At 35.1% G+C, this 17,437-nt stretch overlaps 1 protein-coding gene across 2 annotated transcripts in view; it reads left to right on the forward strand.

The window, feature by feature from the left end:
• HGL1 (heteroglycan glucosidase 1) overlaps positions 1–17,437 on the forward strand; it is a 245,265-nt gene that overhangs the window by 43,374 nt on the left and 184,454 nt on the right. For both annotated transcript variants that reach the window (XM_089815121.1, XM_089815120.1), the window contains exons 2-5: positions 1,005–1,333; positions 1,474–1,542; positions 2,055–2,192; positions 2,402–2,519. In XM_089815121.1, the coding sequence (XP_089671247.1) occupies positions 1,005–1,333; positions 1,474–1,542; positions 2,055–2,192; positions 2,402–2,519 (654 nt within the window). The remainder of the gene's footprint in view (positions 1–1,004; positions 1,334–1,473; positions 1,543–2,054; positions 2,193–2,401; positions 2,520–17,437) is intronic.

A 17,437-nucleotide genomic window follows, 5' to 3' on the forward strand; every position in this document is an offset into this window, starting at 1 on the left:
AATCAAGATAGTCTGATTGAGCATGAGTACAATTATTCATGAGAGGACAAAACAGATTGTAGTGTGCTTTCACTACATCTACATTCCAAATTGGGAAGTGTTTCTCTGTAGTAAGAACGATTGCATGTAGTTTCAACAAGACTTTAGGTGAAGAAAAGTTTTGAGTTATATGAATATGTGCTTTTGTTATCTCAGATGTTTAGATACACATTTTTCTTGAGAGTAAATATATTAGCTGTATTTGCTTATTTAATCTTGATTTGTAGTTTTCCAGATTTGACTCCTTATTTCCACCACGTGCCTACAAAATGCAGTTTTCAGTTTTCCAAGCCTTATTCTAATATAAAATGCTGAAATCATATGATTTTTGAACTATTTTTATAAAAAGAAACACCATTCACAAAAAGAGATTAACCTCATCTTCATGCACTGTAATCTAAGTGAATGCATTTTCCATTGTTTGTCTATTCATCTCTGTGAACTGTTTGAGAGTATTGAATACAAATAAAGTAGGATGAGATTGTTAATGAAGGTCCTGCAAAATCCACTGTTTGATGTGTGCAACTTTTGATTTTTAACTGCATAAAGTATTCTAGCATATATATTTTTCTTCTGCCTTTTTAATTTCTTTATAAATCAATATAATTATAACTATTATAGTAGTGTTTCCTGACAATATTGCATTTTCTATAGACTATAATTGTCTCATGGTGTATGAGATTGATTACAACTCAGTTACATGGCAAAAAATTATTCATTTGTCTCTTCAGTCTTGAGGAATCAATCAGTAATGGTTAGGGATATATTCTTTACCTTCAATACTGATTTATGAAAGTTTATAGATGGAGCACGCTGCCTATACCTTGCAGTGAGAGAAGGAACTAAGAACATTAGAAGGACAGAATGAAAAATGCTATAAAAATCCATGTTGTGCTATATAGATTGCAAAAAGAAAGTCATTGCCAACATGGATGAAGCCAAATTCTAAATTTAATCTGTAACAGGTGGTGATCCTTATACAAAGGAAAGAGTCTTACATGTAAATTCATCCAAATTGAAGGATCAACAATATACATCAAGGATGGCTGACCAGGATGAGCTGCCAGGAACAAGAAACATGGACTTTTCAAGAAAAATGGTTTTCATGCCTATACTTGAAGAAGGTGTTTATCGTTTTGACTGTGATGGGGATGCAAGGAAAGAATCATTTCCAAGCATATCATTTTTGAATCCTAGAGCTAGAGATGCTCTTCTGGAAGTTTCTACGCACAAGGTGCCAGATTACATTCCATTTTGCAAGTGCAAGCATGGCCAACAAATTGTTACTGTTGAGGTTTGACACTATCTCCAAAATTTGACTCTTTACATGACAGATAAACATGTTATTTTCACATTTAGGCTTATGAAATCATTCAATGACTAATTCACAACGCTTTTTGAATCATTTTTGCTTTTCATGTGTTAATAATGTAGCTTCCAAGTGGCTCTTCTTTATATGGTACTGGAGAGGTTAGTGGTTCGCTTGAGCGGGCAGGCAAGCGGGTGAGTTATTATACTTAAAAGAATCACGCAGGTTCTCTTTCTCATTTAGGTGTACTTATGGTTCTCTTTTTCATTTAGGTGTACTTATGATTCCTATGATTGTCTTAATTGAGAGCACAAACATTAGTTTGGATTTGGCATGAGTATCTACAAGTCAGTTTCATATGATTACAGTTGTTAGTGCCTTGAGTTTTAACAGGAACCAGAGACAAGCTGACCAATGCCTTATTTATATATTATAGTAATTAATAGCGTTGAACCTTAAAATTTGAATTATAGCCTTATAAATCACTTGTTTCGTTATATCTTATTGATGCTATTTAGTACTTCTGATACATAGTTCTGGACAGACTGCTACTAGTAAGTAATTATGATTGTTAGGTAATTTTACCAGCCTTTCCCTCAATTTGAGCTCTGTGAAATCTAGAGAATTATTTTTGATATGCTTGGTTGACATAGTGTATCTTCTGCAAGTCCATGACTTGATATTGTTTTCACTTTCCCCATTATAGGTATTTACATGGAACACCGATGCTTGGGGTTATGGTGTTAGTACAACATCTCTATATCAGTCTCATCCATGGGTTTTGGCCGTTTTCCCAAGTGGGGAATCTTATGGAATTCTTGCTGACACTACAAAGCGGTGTGAGGTGGATCTGCTATAAAGTAGATTGCATTTTTGTCTTTTCCTATATTCTTTCTAGGACTTATGTGGTGGAGGCACCGATATTTTGGGGCAAAAGGAGAATATAATGCATTTCACTGTTCTCTGTCTGCAAACATGAGGATGTAACAGTTTATGGTCTTGAAGGACTTATGAATACTGCTCTTCTGATTCAGCTTTTATCTTGTTGGTTAGGTGGATTTGCGAACTGGCTCAACCATAAAATTTTCGGCTCCATCATTCTATCCAGTTATCACATTTGGTCCATTACCATCTCCAGCAGCTGTTCTCTCATCGTTGTCCCATGCTATTGGTATTTAAATCCTGCCTCAAAATCTTAATCTCGATGCATAAAAATCAGCTAATAATATATCAATGTCTTCTACATTAATGCTAAAATTACGTGTCACATTTGAGTCAGGTGTGCATGTTCTAATCAACAAGTACTTATAACTGTAGATTTCTTTAGTTATTGTTCTGTCTTTTTAAAGTGTAGCTGTTGCTGGTTTAAATTTCTACATGTAAGGGTTTGGCTTTTAGTCCATATCTGAAGATCAGTTCATATCATGTCACCTTTTAGTTTTGCAAATTTTGTGGCAAATTATTTGCAATAACACTCAAGTATCTTTGCATGAATTATTTTAGATTAACTAGCGATCATAAAAAAGGTTATCATTTTGCCATTAAAATAATCATGCCCAAAGATTGTTATATGATTAATGCCAAATTAGCTATTGGGAATTTAAATCTCAAGTAAATTAAAGTAGGCATTGATGTCGTTTTAATGGTTGATAATCAGGATTCAAATCTTCATTTTGTAATTAAGAAATCTAAATTATTAGATGTCTTAAGCATTTGGATGAGAAATATTATTGTGCAGGTTTGTTACTGTTAGTGTTTCAGTTCACGCTTTTCAGTGTAACACAAAATGGAATAGATGTGGAATTAAAACAAAAAAGATTCTTCAAGTTAGAATGACAACTTCCTTGTAAATTAAACGACCAACTTAAAATTGGAAAATATGTACCTACAAGTTACAATCTTTACAATCACTTTAGGGGTAGTTAATGTTTATGCTGAACAAAATGTAAATGTTTATCTTTTGGATTATACCTAAGGTAAAAGACTAAGATGCTCTTTTAACATTGGGCAAATATTTTATCCTTTTTGACTTAAAACAGATCCTAGGACTACATGCTTACATTGTTCAATTAAAAATAGAGATTGAACATGGTAAGAAGACACAGAGTTGAATAGGCTAATACATAAAAATGAGTGTTATGATTAAATTAAATGTAGATCTGAATACAAATCCCAAGCTACAACTCTGAACTCATTTGCAATATAAAGCTTGCAAATTTTGTGAGACAATTTAACCCTTAGCATACATAGCAAGACATCTCAATAAACATATATAAGAAAACTATGTGCATTAAATGTCAGAGTCAATAAAAACTTCAGGATAACAACACCAAATACTTGATGAATAACAACTTCAACAAATGTAGGTGTGAGAAATCATTACTTAAAAGTGCAAAAAGACACTCATACTCTTTACGAAGTTACTTTATGAAAATAAATAAGAAGCAAAGTGCTATGTGTTGACGTTATAGCTGTAGGAGTTATATTTCTCTCCTGTATTTGGAATAAAGAAATATATTATTGAAGCCAGCTCACACATAACATCATCCTCTTTGTAACATCAAGGCAAGGAAGGGTCAAGACAACAAAGGGCCTACAATTTGTAACGGCAAGACAATGAAGGGTCAAGACAATTTTATATATTATTCTAGGAGGAATTCGTATGAACGTAGATTGATATTTTTTGTTTTCTTAGAGATTGATACTAAGGAGTATTTATTATTGTATGCATATTCATAGGTGCAATGATCATCACTTCAGTTTAGCCTAGTGTTTGGGCAAATTGCAAAGCAGTCTTCTGCTCTTTCATTAAAAATAATAGTGATATCTGTGGCTGGGTTTCTCCTCCCTCAAGTTGGAGGGTTTTCCTAGGATAATTTGTTGCGTCTTATTGTGCGTTATTTTGTTTTGCTGGTTATTTATATTTCTGGTATGAAACATTAACACTACGTTTACTCTTATAAATAACTATTTGTATTAAATGCAAATTTTATTACAAAATTTTATCCGCTAATATGAAAACTAAAATCATGCAGCCCTTTGCTAAGCTGTAGATTTAATTTAGTACAAATTCAGAAAGTGTCTTAAATGGTCAAAAATACCACATGGCAACAGATTTGAAAATAGATGACTTTAGGCTATAAATAGCAAATGCTAAAAAAGACACAAGGTAAAAATGGCAAGGACTTTTTGATCTAAAAATAGGGACTGCTAGACATATCATAGGCTATAAACAGTTCCAACTACAGAATATGCTCCACTTTGAAATGGATAAGCTATTTCTACTGCAGGCCAAAACTAGACTAATGAGTAGATGACTCTAAATGGCTTTAATGATTCTGCATATTGTCCTTCTACCATGGCTAATTATCTGAAAAATCTTGAAATATATTTTGAATTTCTTTATTCAGCACCATACACTTCTACCTTTTCTCACGGATCTGAAAGTTGGTTTCTACGTATGGGGACATCTTTGTTCCTTAACATGCACATATATGTGGATTGACAAATGGTTGAATGAATGGTTTGCTTTGTTTCAGACACAGAAAATGTAACTAAAAGACTTGTTCATATTGGCAAGTGTTGAAATTTGGAATAGTTTCTTCAACAAAATTGAATTTTAATTTCTTTATAGAAGCGCACCTCCTTCGCATGCACGGGCCTGTGGTATTTACCTGACTTTTTTGAAAAACACGTTCTTTGTACAGGCACATGCCTAACCATGGGCTCCTTAACATTTAGACAAATTCATCCTTTCTTAATGAGGGCATGCCTAAATTTGTATACGCTCTCTTTCTTTATTGTGGAACTTTTTGCTTTGTTACGATCTCACAAATCTAGAAATGCTTTTTCTTAAACATTTTCTCCTTTGACGCACACAAATAGTTTGGAGAAAAAGAAAAAATTGGTATGTAATGATGTGTGCCTATAATTTGTTGTCTTGCATTTTGTCACCACAAAATGTTGGTAACAACATGAAACTTTTTCAAGCTAGTTTCGTGTTTCTCTAAGCTTGAATTTGATATTCAATTGCTTAATGTTGATCGATCGATCCATTTCAATTCGTATATCAAATCATTTTATTGAAGGCTTTCGTCAAGTGTTTTTCATTTTGCTTTTTGTCGAGCCTTTGCTTGATTTTTGAAGCCTTCACCATCCTTTTCGTTGCTTTTGTTGGTTTTTAGTTCTTTGGTTTTGCTCATGCATGCCTTTCGATTTTTTCTTCGATTCGGTCTAACCTAGAGCTCAATCAAAGTCATCAGTCAAGAGATATGCTCGTTTTGGTGCCTCAAAAGTGGACCTTTTTGGTGCAACAACATGAATTAAAAATATGATGTTATATTTTTAATTTGACTTTCACTTTTTGATAAGTATAACTTAAATTCACTTTTTGTTATGTTTTTAAGTTACTTTAACTTTAAATTTTTAACTTAAAGTGACTATAGTGCACTTTATATTATAATTTTAATTTAATTTTCTTTTTAATTTTTCACTTAAAGTAACTATACAACTATATAGTTCTAGTTTAATTTTTGATTTTTAAATCAAATGCTCATTTAAATGTTACTTTTTAAGTGATGTTTATATGTTATATTTTTAAATATGATAGATAAATATTGTTTATGACCCATTTAGTAACATCTTTTATAAATTTAAGTGAATTAAATGACTTTAAGTTATCAAAAGTGGACATTTTATATGTGATTACATGTAAAATTCATCAAAAGTGGACATTTTACATGTCACTATATATAAAGTTCAACTTGGTGGACTTTTTTGATGCCATTACATCAAAAAGTTATCATAAGTGAACCTTTTTGATGTCATTGCATCAAAAGGTATGTTTTTATGTCTTTACATCAAAACTGTGGGATGTAACTTAAAATGACCATTCCCTTCTAAAAGGTCTGATTTTGATTGCTTGCACATTTTAAAATATGCTATTGACCCAGAAAGGTCCGATTTTCCTTGTTTGCACATTTTAAAATATGCTATTGACTCTAAAAGGTCCGATTTTAAACTAAAGCATGTTTTAATATGTGTATTGGCCTCCAAAAAAGTCCGATTTTGAAGAAATGCATGTCTTTGCCCTCCAAGAACCCGATTTTGATCATAAATGGAGATTTTCTTGATGGATTTGCATGGAATTTTCTCTATTGGAGGCGTTTTTACTTGCAATGATTTTCCTTGCATCAAAAATGGATTCATCATGCTGAAAATCGATTTTGAGAGCTCCAATCTAGGGCACATTTTTGAGGAAATAAGCAAATAACTCCATTTTTGATCCATGTTTTTTCTCCAATACAAGTCTATTTGAGCTTATTTGCTAATTACATTGCATGTTGATGCATATTTTGGTGTTTAAACCCAAATCGATTTGTTCATGCATCTTGGTGAAAAACGCTTTTCACCAAAAATGTCCTAGGCACATGCATCCCAAAAACATTAGATCTTGGAGATTCTTAGGGCACGTTTTGGCATCTAGCATGCAAAACGCCTTGTTTGCTGCCCTTTCCCATTCAAATTTGCAAAGTTGGAAAAAGTCTTAGCGTTTTTGGAGAATTAACATTGGAGCATCTTTTTCCTTCATTTTTGGCACTTAATCTTCTTGTGGACTTCTTCTTTCTTGCTATTTAATTTGTGCTTATCTTGCTGATTTTATGCACATAATTGCTTGATGATTGCCACTTGTTAAAATCTATGCCATGGAAAGTGCATTTTTCCTTTAAAAATGAAGAATTTGTTTGTTTTTATGTTTTTGGTTCTTTTCCAAGTTCCAATTTCGAATTTGAGTGTTGAAGTGTTTTGCATTTTGGCATGTTTGAGTCACTTTCCAAAGGTACGTTTTTCTTTGTGTTTTTGTGTATTGTGTTTGCTTGTCGGTTTTCTCCACTTTGGAGAAGTCACAAGTTCTTTCCCAAGAACTTATTGTTGCTTCACTTCATGTGAAAGCATCATCACGTTCTACATTCCATTTCTATGTCACAACATCTCACCTCTTATTCGACGAATGCGATTACATGTATCCCATCTCATTCACCACCCATACATGCATGTAATCCCATTTTCCACTTCTATTTTCACTCATCTCACTTTTTGCATCCATTCGAATGACAGGATTACACGAAATGTCTTACGTGTATTGCATCCAAAAGGTCTGATTTTGATTAAAAGTCACTTTTTGAAAAGTCAAAAAGATGTCATTTTCATCTTCCATGTACTTTGACTTCATCTTTTTACCAAAAGTGACTATAAAGCTCATTATCCCTCCATTTGCATTTACATCTCCATGAGCAAATACATGTTTTCACATCTTTCTATGCTTTCTATCTCATCCTCCATTCGCACTTACATGTGAAGTGTATCCACCATCCGCATTCGCATCTCATCTCACCTTCCATCTCCCGTTGCATGTTGCACTTCCGTGTACTCATTTTTCATGCAATAATGCCTTGAAAACCCTAAGTCACGTTTGAAAATCAACAATCTTCATTTGTACGCATTCCCATGCGTTTCACCTTCACGCATTCTCATTTCATTTCATTTCATTCCATCTTTGATTCTTCCACCTTTATAACACTTCATTCCGCTTTCCATTCATTTTATTTTCATCCATTGCATATGCATATGATTTCTTTGAGATCATTTCGTTGAATCTACCAAGTCTCCAATTTGTTTCCAAATCTTTGTTGATCACAAATCAATTTGTATGACAATTCCATCTGATGATGCATTTATCTTTTGAGATTTTTGTGTTGCGGTACAAGCACAAGAAATGTCCTCACCATTAAAATCCAAAGGCAAAATGAAATATCAATATGATAAAGAATTGGCTCATGCAGCTCCCTCATTAGTCATATCTATTCTGGATAACGTGATGGACATGAAGATTGGTCATGTGTACGTGGTTGATTTTCTGCAGAGAGTTGAAACTCCAATTGGCCATGAAATGAAGCATATCAAAAGAAGTAATATTCATTTGGTGTTTACTTTCCCTATGGCCCCCATAGAACTTGATTTCATTCTTGGATGTGCATGGCATTTTACTCCAAAGATGAAGACTATCAAGGACGCTGACGGCAAGGTTGTCATTAGCCTTGATCCTGAGGTCATTGAACAAATCTTCAAGGTTCCACATAAAGCAGAATGTGCAGATTTGACCAAAGAATCATCTTCGGCATGTTGGAATGGGCAGAAAGGTGATTATCAGAAGTATGTTAACCTTTACTGGTTAGATAATAAAAGAAACAACTTCTCAAGATGGCCAAAGACCGTTCATTAGTCTAACTTTAAACAAGAATATAAGGATCTCATCATCCTTCTTAGTAGGATTTACGGCCTTAAAGATTCTACTGATTTCGAGCCATGGATGTATAAGTTCATGTTTCAAATGGTGGAGAATAAAGAACACTCTTTTGGGGAGAGCTTATCAGCATTGCACTTTTCCAGCAGATACTCAATGTGGGAACTTCGGTACCCTTTTACATTAATTTTACTTTGTTTACATTGCTGTTGCCATGAGATCTTTCTCTGGCCTCTCAAGCGAAATTGTCTTCAGGTTCCTATTTGGGATTACTATGACCAAATCACTTTGGCAAATAGTAAATTTCATTATAGAAGAGTCCAAGATGCCTTTTTTGGGCATTTCTGGTGCTTGTTCAATAAATAGTTATCTGTCAAAAGAGTATTTGATGCGGCATAGGACAAGGTGAACCAATACGGTTGTATTTTCATTTAGTTTCTAACTTTAACATACTTTGAGAGTTGGGTATTTCAAAGGTGAGCTATATACCTTACCAAGGTATGCTATAGAACGAATCATCTTGATGGAGCTAGCTAGATAGCTCATGGATGTGTAGAGTGATCAACAAGCTATGCATAGGCCTGGTTCCAGCATTACCCCAACTACTTTGGCTATAGGCAACTATTCGATAATTTCTTTAACTAAAGCAAAGAACATGGAGTTGATCACCTTGAAGAAGTTCAAGGCCAGATTTGACTTTGATTACCGAGAGATGAATTCTCAAATGAAAAGAGCTTACACTCATGTTCATCGCATCGAGCACATTTGTATTGATATGAGGACAAAGCTTTGACATCATGAAGATGGATTACTACAAATTATCCTTGCAGCTATTAATCGATCTTAACGTGTTGGAGATTCCTTCAGATTTTCAAGTTGAAGATAATGGAAACATCCTTGATCCGGAGTTTCATCAAGCCGGCTTTGATAAGAAGTGCCTTTTTCCTATCCAGTGGCAACAAAACGAAGGTACGTCTATCATGGATAGATTTCAATCCATCTTGGTAAACACGAACAAATAGTTGAAAAATAAAGGCCTTAAAAGAGTAAATCCTAAGATGGGCTTTGATTGTGGAAGTTTTGGTCCTCCTGGCAGAAAGTCACAATTGGAAATCAAAGGGAAAGATGGTGCCTTATCTTCTGATGCTAAGGGTTCTCTCAAATTCAAATTGAAGGGCGGAAAATGAGCTAAATCATCTCAAATCTCTGCAGCAATTCAAGAATCAGAGGAAGAATCAAAAGAAGAATTGGAAACAAAATCTGATAAAGAAGATTTAGATGAAGAAGGGGAAATCATGATCACATCTCCCCCAAAGCCTGTACAAGCTCGTGCACCTTCTATACGTGAAGAGCCTTTTCTGCATGAAGTAGATGACGATGTGGATTCATTCTCCACTGTTTTTAATCCTTCCATTCTAGTCTCGGAAGTCAATATAATGGCTCTTCCTATTTCCTCTGTTGCTCCTCGCATCCCTGCAAATCAACAATAGGAACATTTAGCAAATGTGTTTGAGGATTTTTCAACTCTTACAAGTGGTTAAGTTTCCCAACTTGATACATCTTTGACAGGATTTGAGCTTTTCATGATGGAGTCTTCTCAACATGTTCCTATGCCTTCAGCGGTGCATATTGAATCTTGTTCTGTTACAATGGAAATACAATCAGGATCAATGCCGATGGTTTCCACCATATCGGCTTTTACGGATGAAAGTTTCATCCTACCTACATGGTTGAGCAAAAGAACAACGAAGAGTATAAAAGTGGTTGTTCCTCCAGAAAATCTCCTTGTTAAGAAGACCAAATCCAAATCTTTGAAAGACAAGATTGTTTCAAGGATTTTGGTTGATTTAGATAAGACAAAATTTGTTGATGTTGTTGAGACCCTGGTAGACAAACCTGTTAAGGGACATACTCATTCTAATTACAAGTTTACTAAAGTTGAAATCGGAAAGGAATCACATTTGAGTTGTTTGCAAGATGCTAAAGATGCATTGGCTAATGTATCAAAGAGCAATCATGAGCTATGGGAAAAGAAAAATCAACTGAAACAGGAGGTCTCTCGTATGAACAAAGTCATTTGACAGCAATCTTCTCATAGTGTTGTCATTATGTTTCAAACATCTAAGGAGAGAAAGTTGATTGAAGCTATCAAGTCTTGGATATAGGAAATCATTTCTGAAGGAGTTCGAGCCATCACAGAGACATTTGCAGTTCTTAAGCGCGTCAAAGAGATGAATGAAATGGAGCAAAACTTAATTTCTTCTTTGACTCAAGAGGCAGATAATTTGAAAGGAAGCCTTGATGAGTGGGATGAAATGGTAAGATTTGATCTTGATGCCTTGGTCTAATGTCACGTTCTTTTGTCATGTGAAATGTTCTTCAGATATCAAGAGCTCATTGGTTACAAAGAGGAGACGTTGAGGAAGCTGATCATAAAGTTGTAGGCAGCCTTTGGAGATTGTCAAGCAGTTGAAACAAGTGTTACTTGTGATTTTCTCTAGATCGGATGCCATGTTATTGATGAATCTGGTAATCTCATTGTAGTAGAAAGAGTAAACTTAGAATATACAATTAGGATCGATGCTGATGTAGATTCCAAAGACTTTGGTTCACATGCAATGAACCAATTTGTCTTGTATAAATCCTCGGTGAAACACTTGTATATTATGGCAGCAAATTTCAAAGTTGTACAAGCAACATATACAAATGTAGTGAGAGTAGAAGCCATATCGAAGACCATGGAAATTGCTGATTTTCCCATAATGCGTGACATCATTGTCAAATTCAAGGCACTGAGAAACGATCTTTAGGATTGTTGTTTTTGTTTTTATTTCATGTTAGTAGTTGTAAAAGGATGCATTACATGAAAAAGTGTAATTACATGTATTGTGAATTACATTTATGCAAATGGATGTAATGTGAGTTGCATGTAACCCTTAATTTTCTCTTGTAGTTAGACTAGGTCAAAGTTGGTTGAGTTGTTCCCACTTTTTCCTCCACCTTTTTCTCAACTCTTGTGCCTATATAAAGGAGTGCCCCCTCATTGTAAAATCATCATTAGCTTTATGCAAGAGAGCTTTGGAGAAATTGTGCCAGCAAAACTTTGTTTGTGTAAGCACTATTTTGAGAGAGTGAATACAAAGGAGCATTTGAGAGTTAACTTTGATTAAATAAGATTGTTGCTTGCATGAGTTATAAGCTTTGTCTATAATTCATCTAAGTTATCTTTGATTCATGTTATCTCGTGTTCTTGGTAATTGTATCTCGTGAATTAAATAGAAAAGAGTTAAGAAGCAGTTGGAGCTAGAGCTTTGACCAAGAGCAATTGTGGAAATGTACAACTAGAAGCTTTGTCTATAGCTTATATTTTCTTCCTTAATTCGCAAAATAGTTAAGTTATTCTTACTTTTAGGAGTCTTTGTGCCCCAATTGTAAAGCTTTTCCATATAGAAGTATGACCGGACTTAGAGGCAAACCGGTACATTTTCAGCTAGCCTTTGACTTAGTGAAGGTTTATTGGTATCACTGTTTCCAGCTCTTGATAGAAGTGTAGTTAGAGATTAACCCTGTCCATTACTTGCTCCACGAGTAAGTGGATTCTTTCTTGAAAGATAAGAAGAAAGGATATTGTTAACACCCATTTTATAGAATCTCTCGACTTCTTGCTTACCTTGAGTTGATCCAAGGAATGATGAGAAGGGGGAGCCTTTCCTTTAAGGTAGGAGAGACTCTGTCTTACACGCTGTGGCTGGTCATTCTATTTTGCAACTGAATTTTTACCCAAAACTGTCGACTGCAAAATATCCACCCAACATAATCAAGTTTGAAAATTTTGAATTTTTTTTGGATTGAGGTTTGTAGTAGAGATTCTACATGCATCGATATGTTTTGTATCGGTGCACCATTGTCTAGGTATGTCCATATGCATTGGATTCAGTTTCTTAAGTGTGTGCACCTATGAACTGATCTTGAAACTTAAAAATATATGGCTCCATATTGCTAGTGCACCTGAATCTCCTAGGAACTCGCAACATTGGACCCCTTGTAGCTTTAGGAAGGGATGTTCAGTTTTTACGATCTTGCAAATTAGAAAAGTACCAATAAGATGGTGAGAAGTATGCAGGATTAAAAATTATTCGACAAAGGTGAAAGATAGGTTTTAATTTAAAACATGACATAATAGAAGATTAACAGTATCAGGTTTCCACAATCCATTTCTAATGATTTTTTGTTTTGTTTCTAGATTTGATTGTGTATGGTTTTTAAAACACACAATCAAATCCAAAAAGAAAAAAATCATAATAGAAATGTATAAAACTTGACATAATAGAAAATTTCTCCACACAGTTGAATCCAGAAACAAAAGCATATTATTATGGACTGTGGAAATTATTCTCTTTGATAGTAGAAAAGTCTTGTATAGGTACAACAAGGTTAATTGCTACAAAAAAACAAGGAAACTATATTAGCATTTAGCCTATTTGGACATGGATAGGAAACAAGGAAGAAGTAAGTCTAACATGTATTATTACACGAGGGATATTCCTAATATTTCAATACAACTAAAAATAGGTGATTGAAGCAGAAGTTGGCCGATTGAATAAAAAAGTAAAAAAATGTACATCTTTTTTTATGGAAGTGAACAAAATAGTGAATGCCCATGAGTGGAGATACATATTAATTGGAATTTTGAGTTTTTTTGGGCTTATCTTGGGGTTGTCCTCTCCTATAAGAGTTTAATATTTTGTTATCAATTTCTCTTGTTAACAAGAAGGAAAAAAGCATGACAATTTTTTTCTTGTAGAGAGGTTGGCTATATGGTATATATAAATAGTTCTTCAGTTCTTCAATAATAGTAGTTGGATCATCCTTGATTGTAGAATGAAATTGATAGGTAGTTTGGTTTGCATAGGGAAGTTAGCTACTTATCTCTATTTTATGCATCAAATGCTATCCAAATATTGGGCAAGATGCCTACATTTTGACCTCAAGAAGGTACTTTGTTGCACTAGTTATTGTTTCTCATCTAGGGTTGGTTTTTTTCATATTCATATATTTGATTGGTAATTGTTCAATTTATTCTCAGGTCTATTCATAATTTCATCAACAAAAACCATTACAATTGTTAATGATAAATACTTCTTCTTAGTACTTTAACACTAATAAGTATAACATGTAGAAACAAATTGAAGGCACGTTACAATTGATACAAACTCAAGCTATGCTAAATATAATAGAATGAACATGCAAAAAATAAAAGAACACCATAACATATATAAATATGATAACATGGTTTCCCTAGACAATCCTTTTCTTGGACAACTCTAACTAAGAAATATAATGCCTTTTGTTTTCTTCAATCACCAAGCAAATTAAAGAATCTGATAGAATATAATAGAAGACTTCTGCAAGTCCAATGGGACCTATGGGATGATAGACACCACTATTTTTGCTTTATGAAGTGCCGATCTTTTGCTATCCAATTTGACTATGAAATTACCACTCTCCATCTTCTCCTCACTATAACTCCTGAAAAGATGTTATTGCTAAACTACTATATAGTTGACTTAAACTGTTTTATATGCATTGCAATTTAAATTAATTTTTTTTTTTGTTAGCCCCATTCTGCTAGACACAAACTCTCTCTTCCCAAACCTCTTTCTGGCCTTTTCAACCTGCTTGTTTCACATCAAATACAATACAAGTTAGTCCTCAAATAGCCGATGAGAGCCTTTGACCTTCATAAGATATTGGCCTCCAATTGACCTTTTATTGGTTGCTGCAAACGGGGTTAAATATGATCAGCAACGAGTACGAGCTACATAGGTAAAAATGGTACAACCTATCTAGCTCCTAGAAACTCCCTGAGAATCTCATCCAATTGCACATAAAGCTTAGCAATAGAAATCATATCAAAGGACATAAAAAATGTCATCGCCAACACCAAACTATAAAACTTTACTTTTAGGCACAACTATGACTTGAAAGTGAAACCAACAAACTCAATTAGGTGTTCTTCTCAGAAACTAGTTTTGGGACCAACTCTATGTATTGAGGACATGGACTTGATTTACATGGGGCTTCAGAGATCTTCCAAGGATGGAGATGGTCCCTTGACCAAGTATGGCATACATCATTTACAACTTAGTGAGTCCTTGGACTTGGCGATCCTTAATGGGTTGTCTAGCTTCCCTAGATCATTCTTTTTCACGTGCAGACCTCATGATGGTGGTGTTAGCATGTTGGATTACGCTCTTTCGCAACAGTCCTTCATCCCCTCAATCCACTTCTCCATTTCCCCCTTCCCCTTGACCGACCATGCTTTGCTTTGTCTCTCCATCCCCTTGCACCCCCTGTCCCTTGTACCCCCTTGTCCCCTTCTTGGTGCCCTCAACCCCCGTCCTCGCATTGTTGTTCGCTTTGATGACAGTGATCCTAACATGTTTGCTCACTATTTCAGGCAACTTCTCCCTCATTATCCCCTCTTCTCCACTTTGGTGTGCGTCAATACCATGTTCTCTTCTTTGTCCACTTCTATTTGGGAGGTTGCCATGTCTTCCTTCCCTCATACCTGCACTTTGTAGTTCCCTCCTCTCAAGGATAAGAACTCTTGTCCTAGGGACAAATAGTATGATGTGGACTATAAGGCCTCTCATTGGACCTTGCATTCAACCTTCTTGTCCCATTCAACACTCCCATTAACAGCTCCTGCGCTATAAGAAGAGTCTGCACATTTCCCAACACAGATGTTCCCTCCTTGCCTCCCTCCACCACTTGCCCAAGCTCTTTTGGCGTACCCTCTCACAAATAAAGAAATATTACTTTTAACAACTTAATTATTTAATTTCCTTTTCCTTTTTTTAATGCCAAATAGCTCATGCGAAGATATGGAAATAGGATAATGGCCACAAATTTGCTTAAATGCAATAATGGGATATTACATCTTGTGGTATTGTGATTCGTGTGCCATTCATGTACTCATCTGGTAGATTTTACATCCACATGCTTCTCTAGTAGTCATTGTTTTTTTTTTCTGATTAGTACTTGATATATTATATTAATTATTAAAAAACAGGAGCATTGCTGTTCCATGTTTGTTTTAAAATAGACTCCATACCAGCTATAACTGCTAACTATCACTAAACTGTCAGCTTATCCACACTAGTACTACTAGTTCCTGAGTTTCTTTTACAAAATATAGATTTTTACGTAGAAGTATGCCCTATACATCTGCTACCATCAACTTCCTCTAAAGGAGCATACAAAAAATTAATAAGGGATATACATCATTGGACAAAGTTAATACAAAAACATTCAAATGAAGATTTCCTCATTTTTCTGTCACTAGTTTAAGGGGTCCATTCTCTCGGTAGTTGTCCAGAGTGAACTTCAGACGCTTCCTTCCACTCTCCTCCACTTCTGTCTCAATTCACTTTCCACTCCAGCTTCCACTCGCGTAAACAGTCCTTTAAAGCATCCCAACCAATGTGTGCCTCTATGTGTTGTTCTTCTCTATCACCTGATGCACTCCATAGTATGAATGGATGTAACAAAGTAACAAGAATCGGAATCGGATTGAAATCGGCAAGGCCGAATGAAATCGTGAATCGGCCATGAATCGGAATCGAATCGGCCATGAATCGGAAAATTAAAAAAACCCTTGAAATTTAGTGAGTAACTTATTTCATAAACCCTTTATCGCTGATTCGATTCACCAATTCACAAAAAATCGTTTGGCTTGAATCGAATCGCCGAATTGCGTGAATCGAATGAATCGCCGTGATTCTTGGAACTATGGGATGTAATGATGGTTGAACCCAACTGCCTGAATCCAATCTCCATTTTGTGCAAGAAATACCTCACGTACTAGTACCATGGCCAAGAGAGAATTCATGCAATTAGTCCGCTGTTCCCTCATACGCTTTTGTATTACCTAATGTACCTCATCCTTGTTCCCTTGTTCCAAACCCTAGGCCATAAACAAAGAGAATATATAAATGTTTGAGCGATGGTGATACCCAGACCTCATATATTCCTCCAAGTGGAATGTCTATTATTTGCCAGAGTATAAGGTCATCAAATTTGAAAATGCCTTTAAATCTCTTTTCCAAAATTTTCTGAGGAAAGACAATTTTCTGTCTCTAAGTAATCAATGTGCAGTTGGCCTCTATTCTCTGATCTGCACCACGTCGCTTCCCTCTCACTTGCCTCTCTTATTGATGCTTCTCCAGGTGATAGCAAAGAAAGGACTCTTTGGTATTAATGATACCTTCTTCCAAGCCCTTCACATTTGCCAACCTTTAATTTGCCAGGATGGTTAGTGCGTGTGACAGTATATGGGTAATCTAAAGACTCGAGCTGTAGCTGTAGAGCTTGGTAATCTTCGCTTAGCTCATCCAACTGACAATCATTTAATGAGACTGCCAGCTTGGGTAGAGTGTCCAACACGGTGTTGCCACTTCTCATCATGTGGGAAACTTTAAAATCTTTAAATGTAATTAAAAAAATTCTAATTACTTTTATATATTTATTCAATTTCCAAGCTAAAGTCCTCGCATTTATTAGCATTAATAATTATCAAAGAATCTCTCTCCAAGTGTAATCTTGATATGGATAATGTTTTCGTCATTTAATGGCCAATAATCCAGCTTGTGTGTCCGCCTCATTGTATATATATATAGATAGATATATATTCCATCAACTTCTTGGCTCCCATTGCCACTATACTACCAATCCAGTCCTGCGCTACATGTCCTGGCAAGCTCAACTTTCCCTCGGATGCTCCA

The sequence above is a fragment of the Cupressus sempervirens genome, chromosome 2, assembly GCF_028749045.1.
Source record: "Cupressus sempervirens isolate cs-2001-9-10 chromosome 2, ASM2874904v1, whole genome shotgun sequence".
Classification (NCBI taxonomy): Eukaryota; Viridiplantae; Streptophyta; class Pinopsida; order Cupressales; family Cupressaceae; genus Cupressus; species Cupressus sempervirens.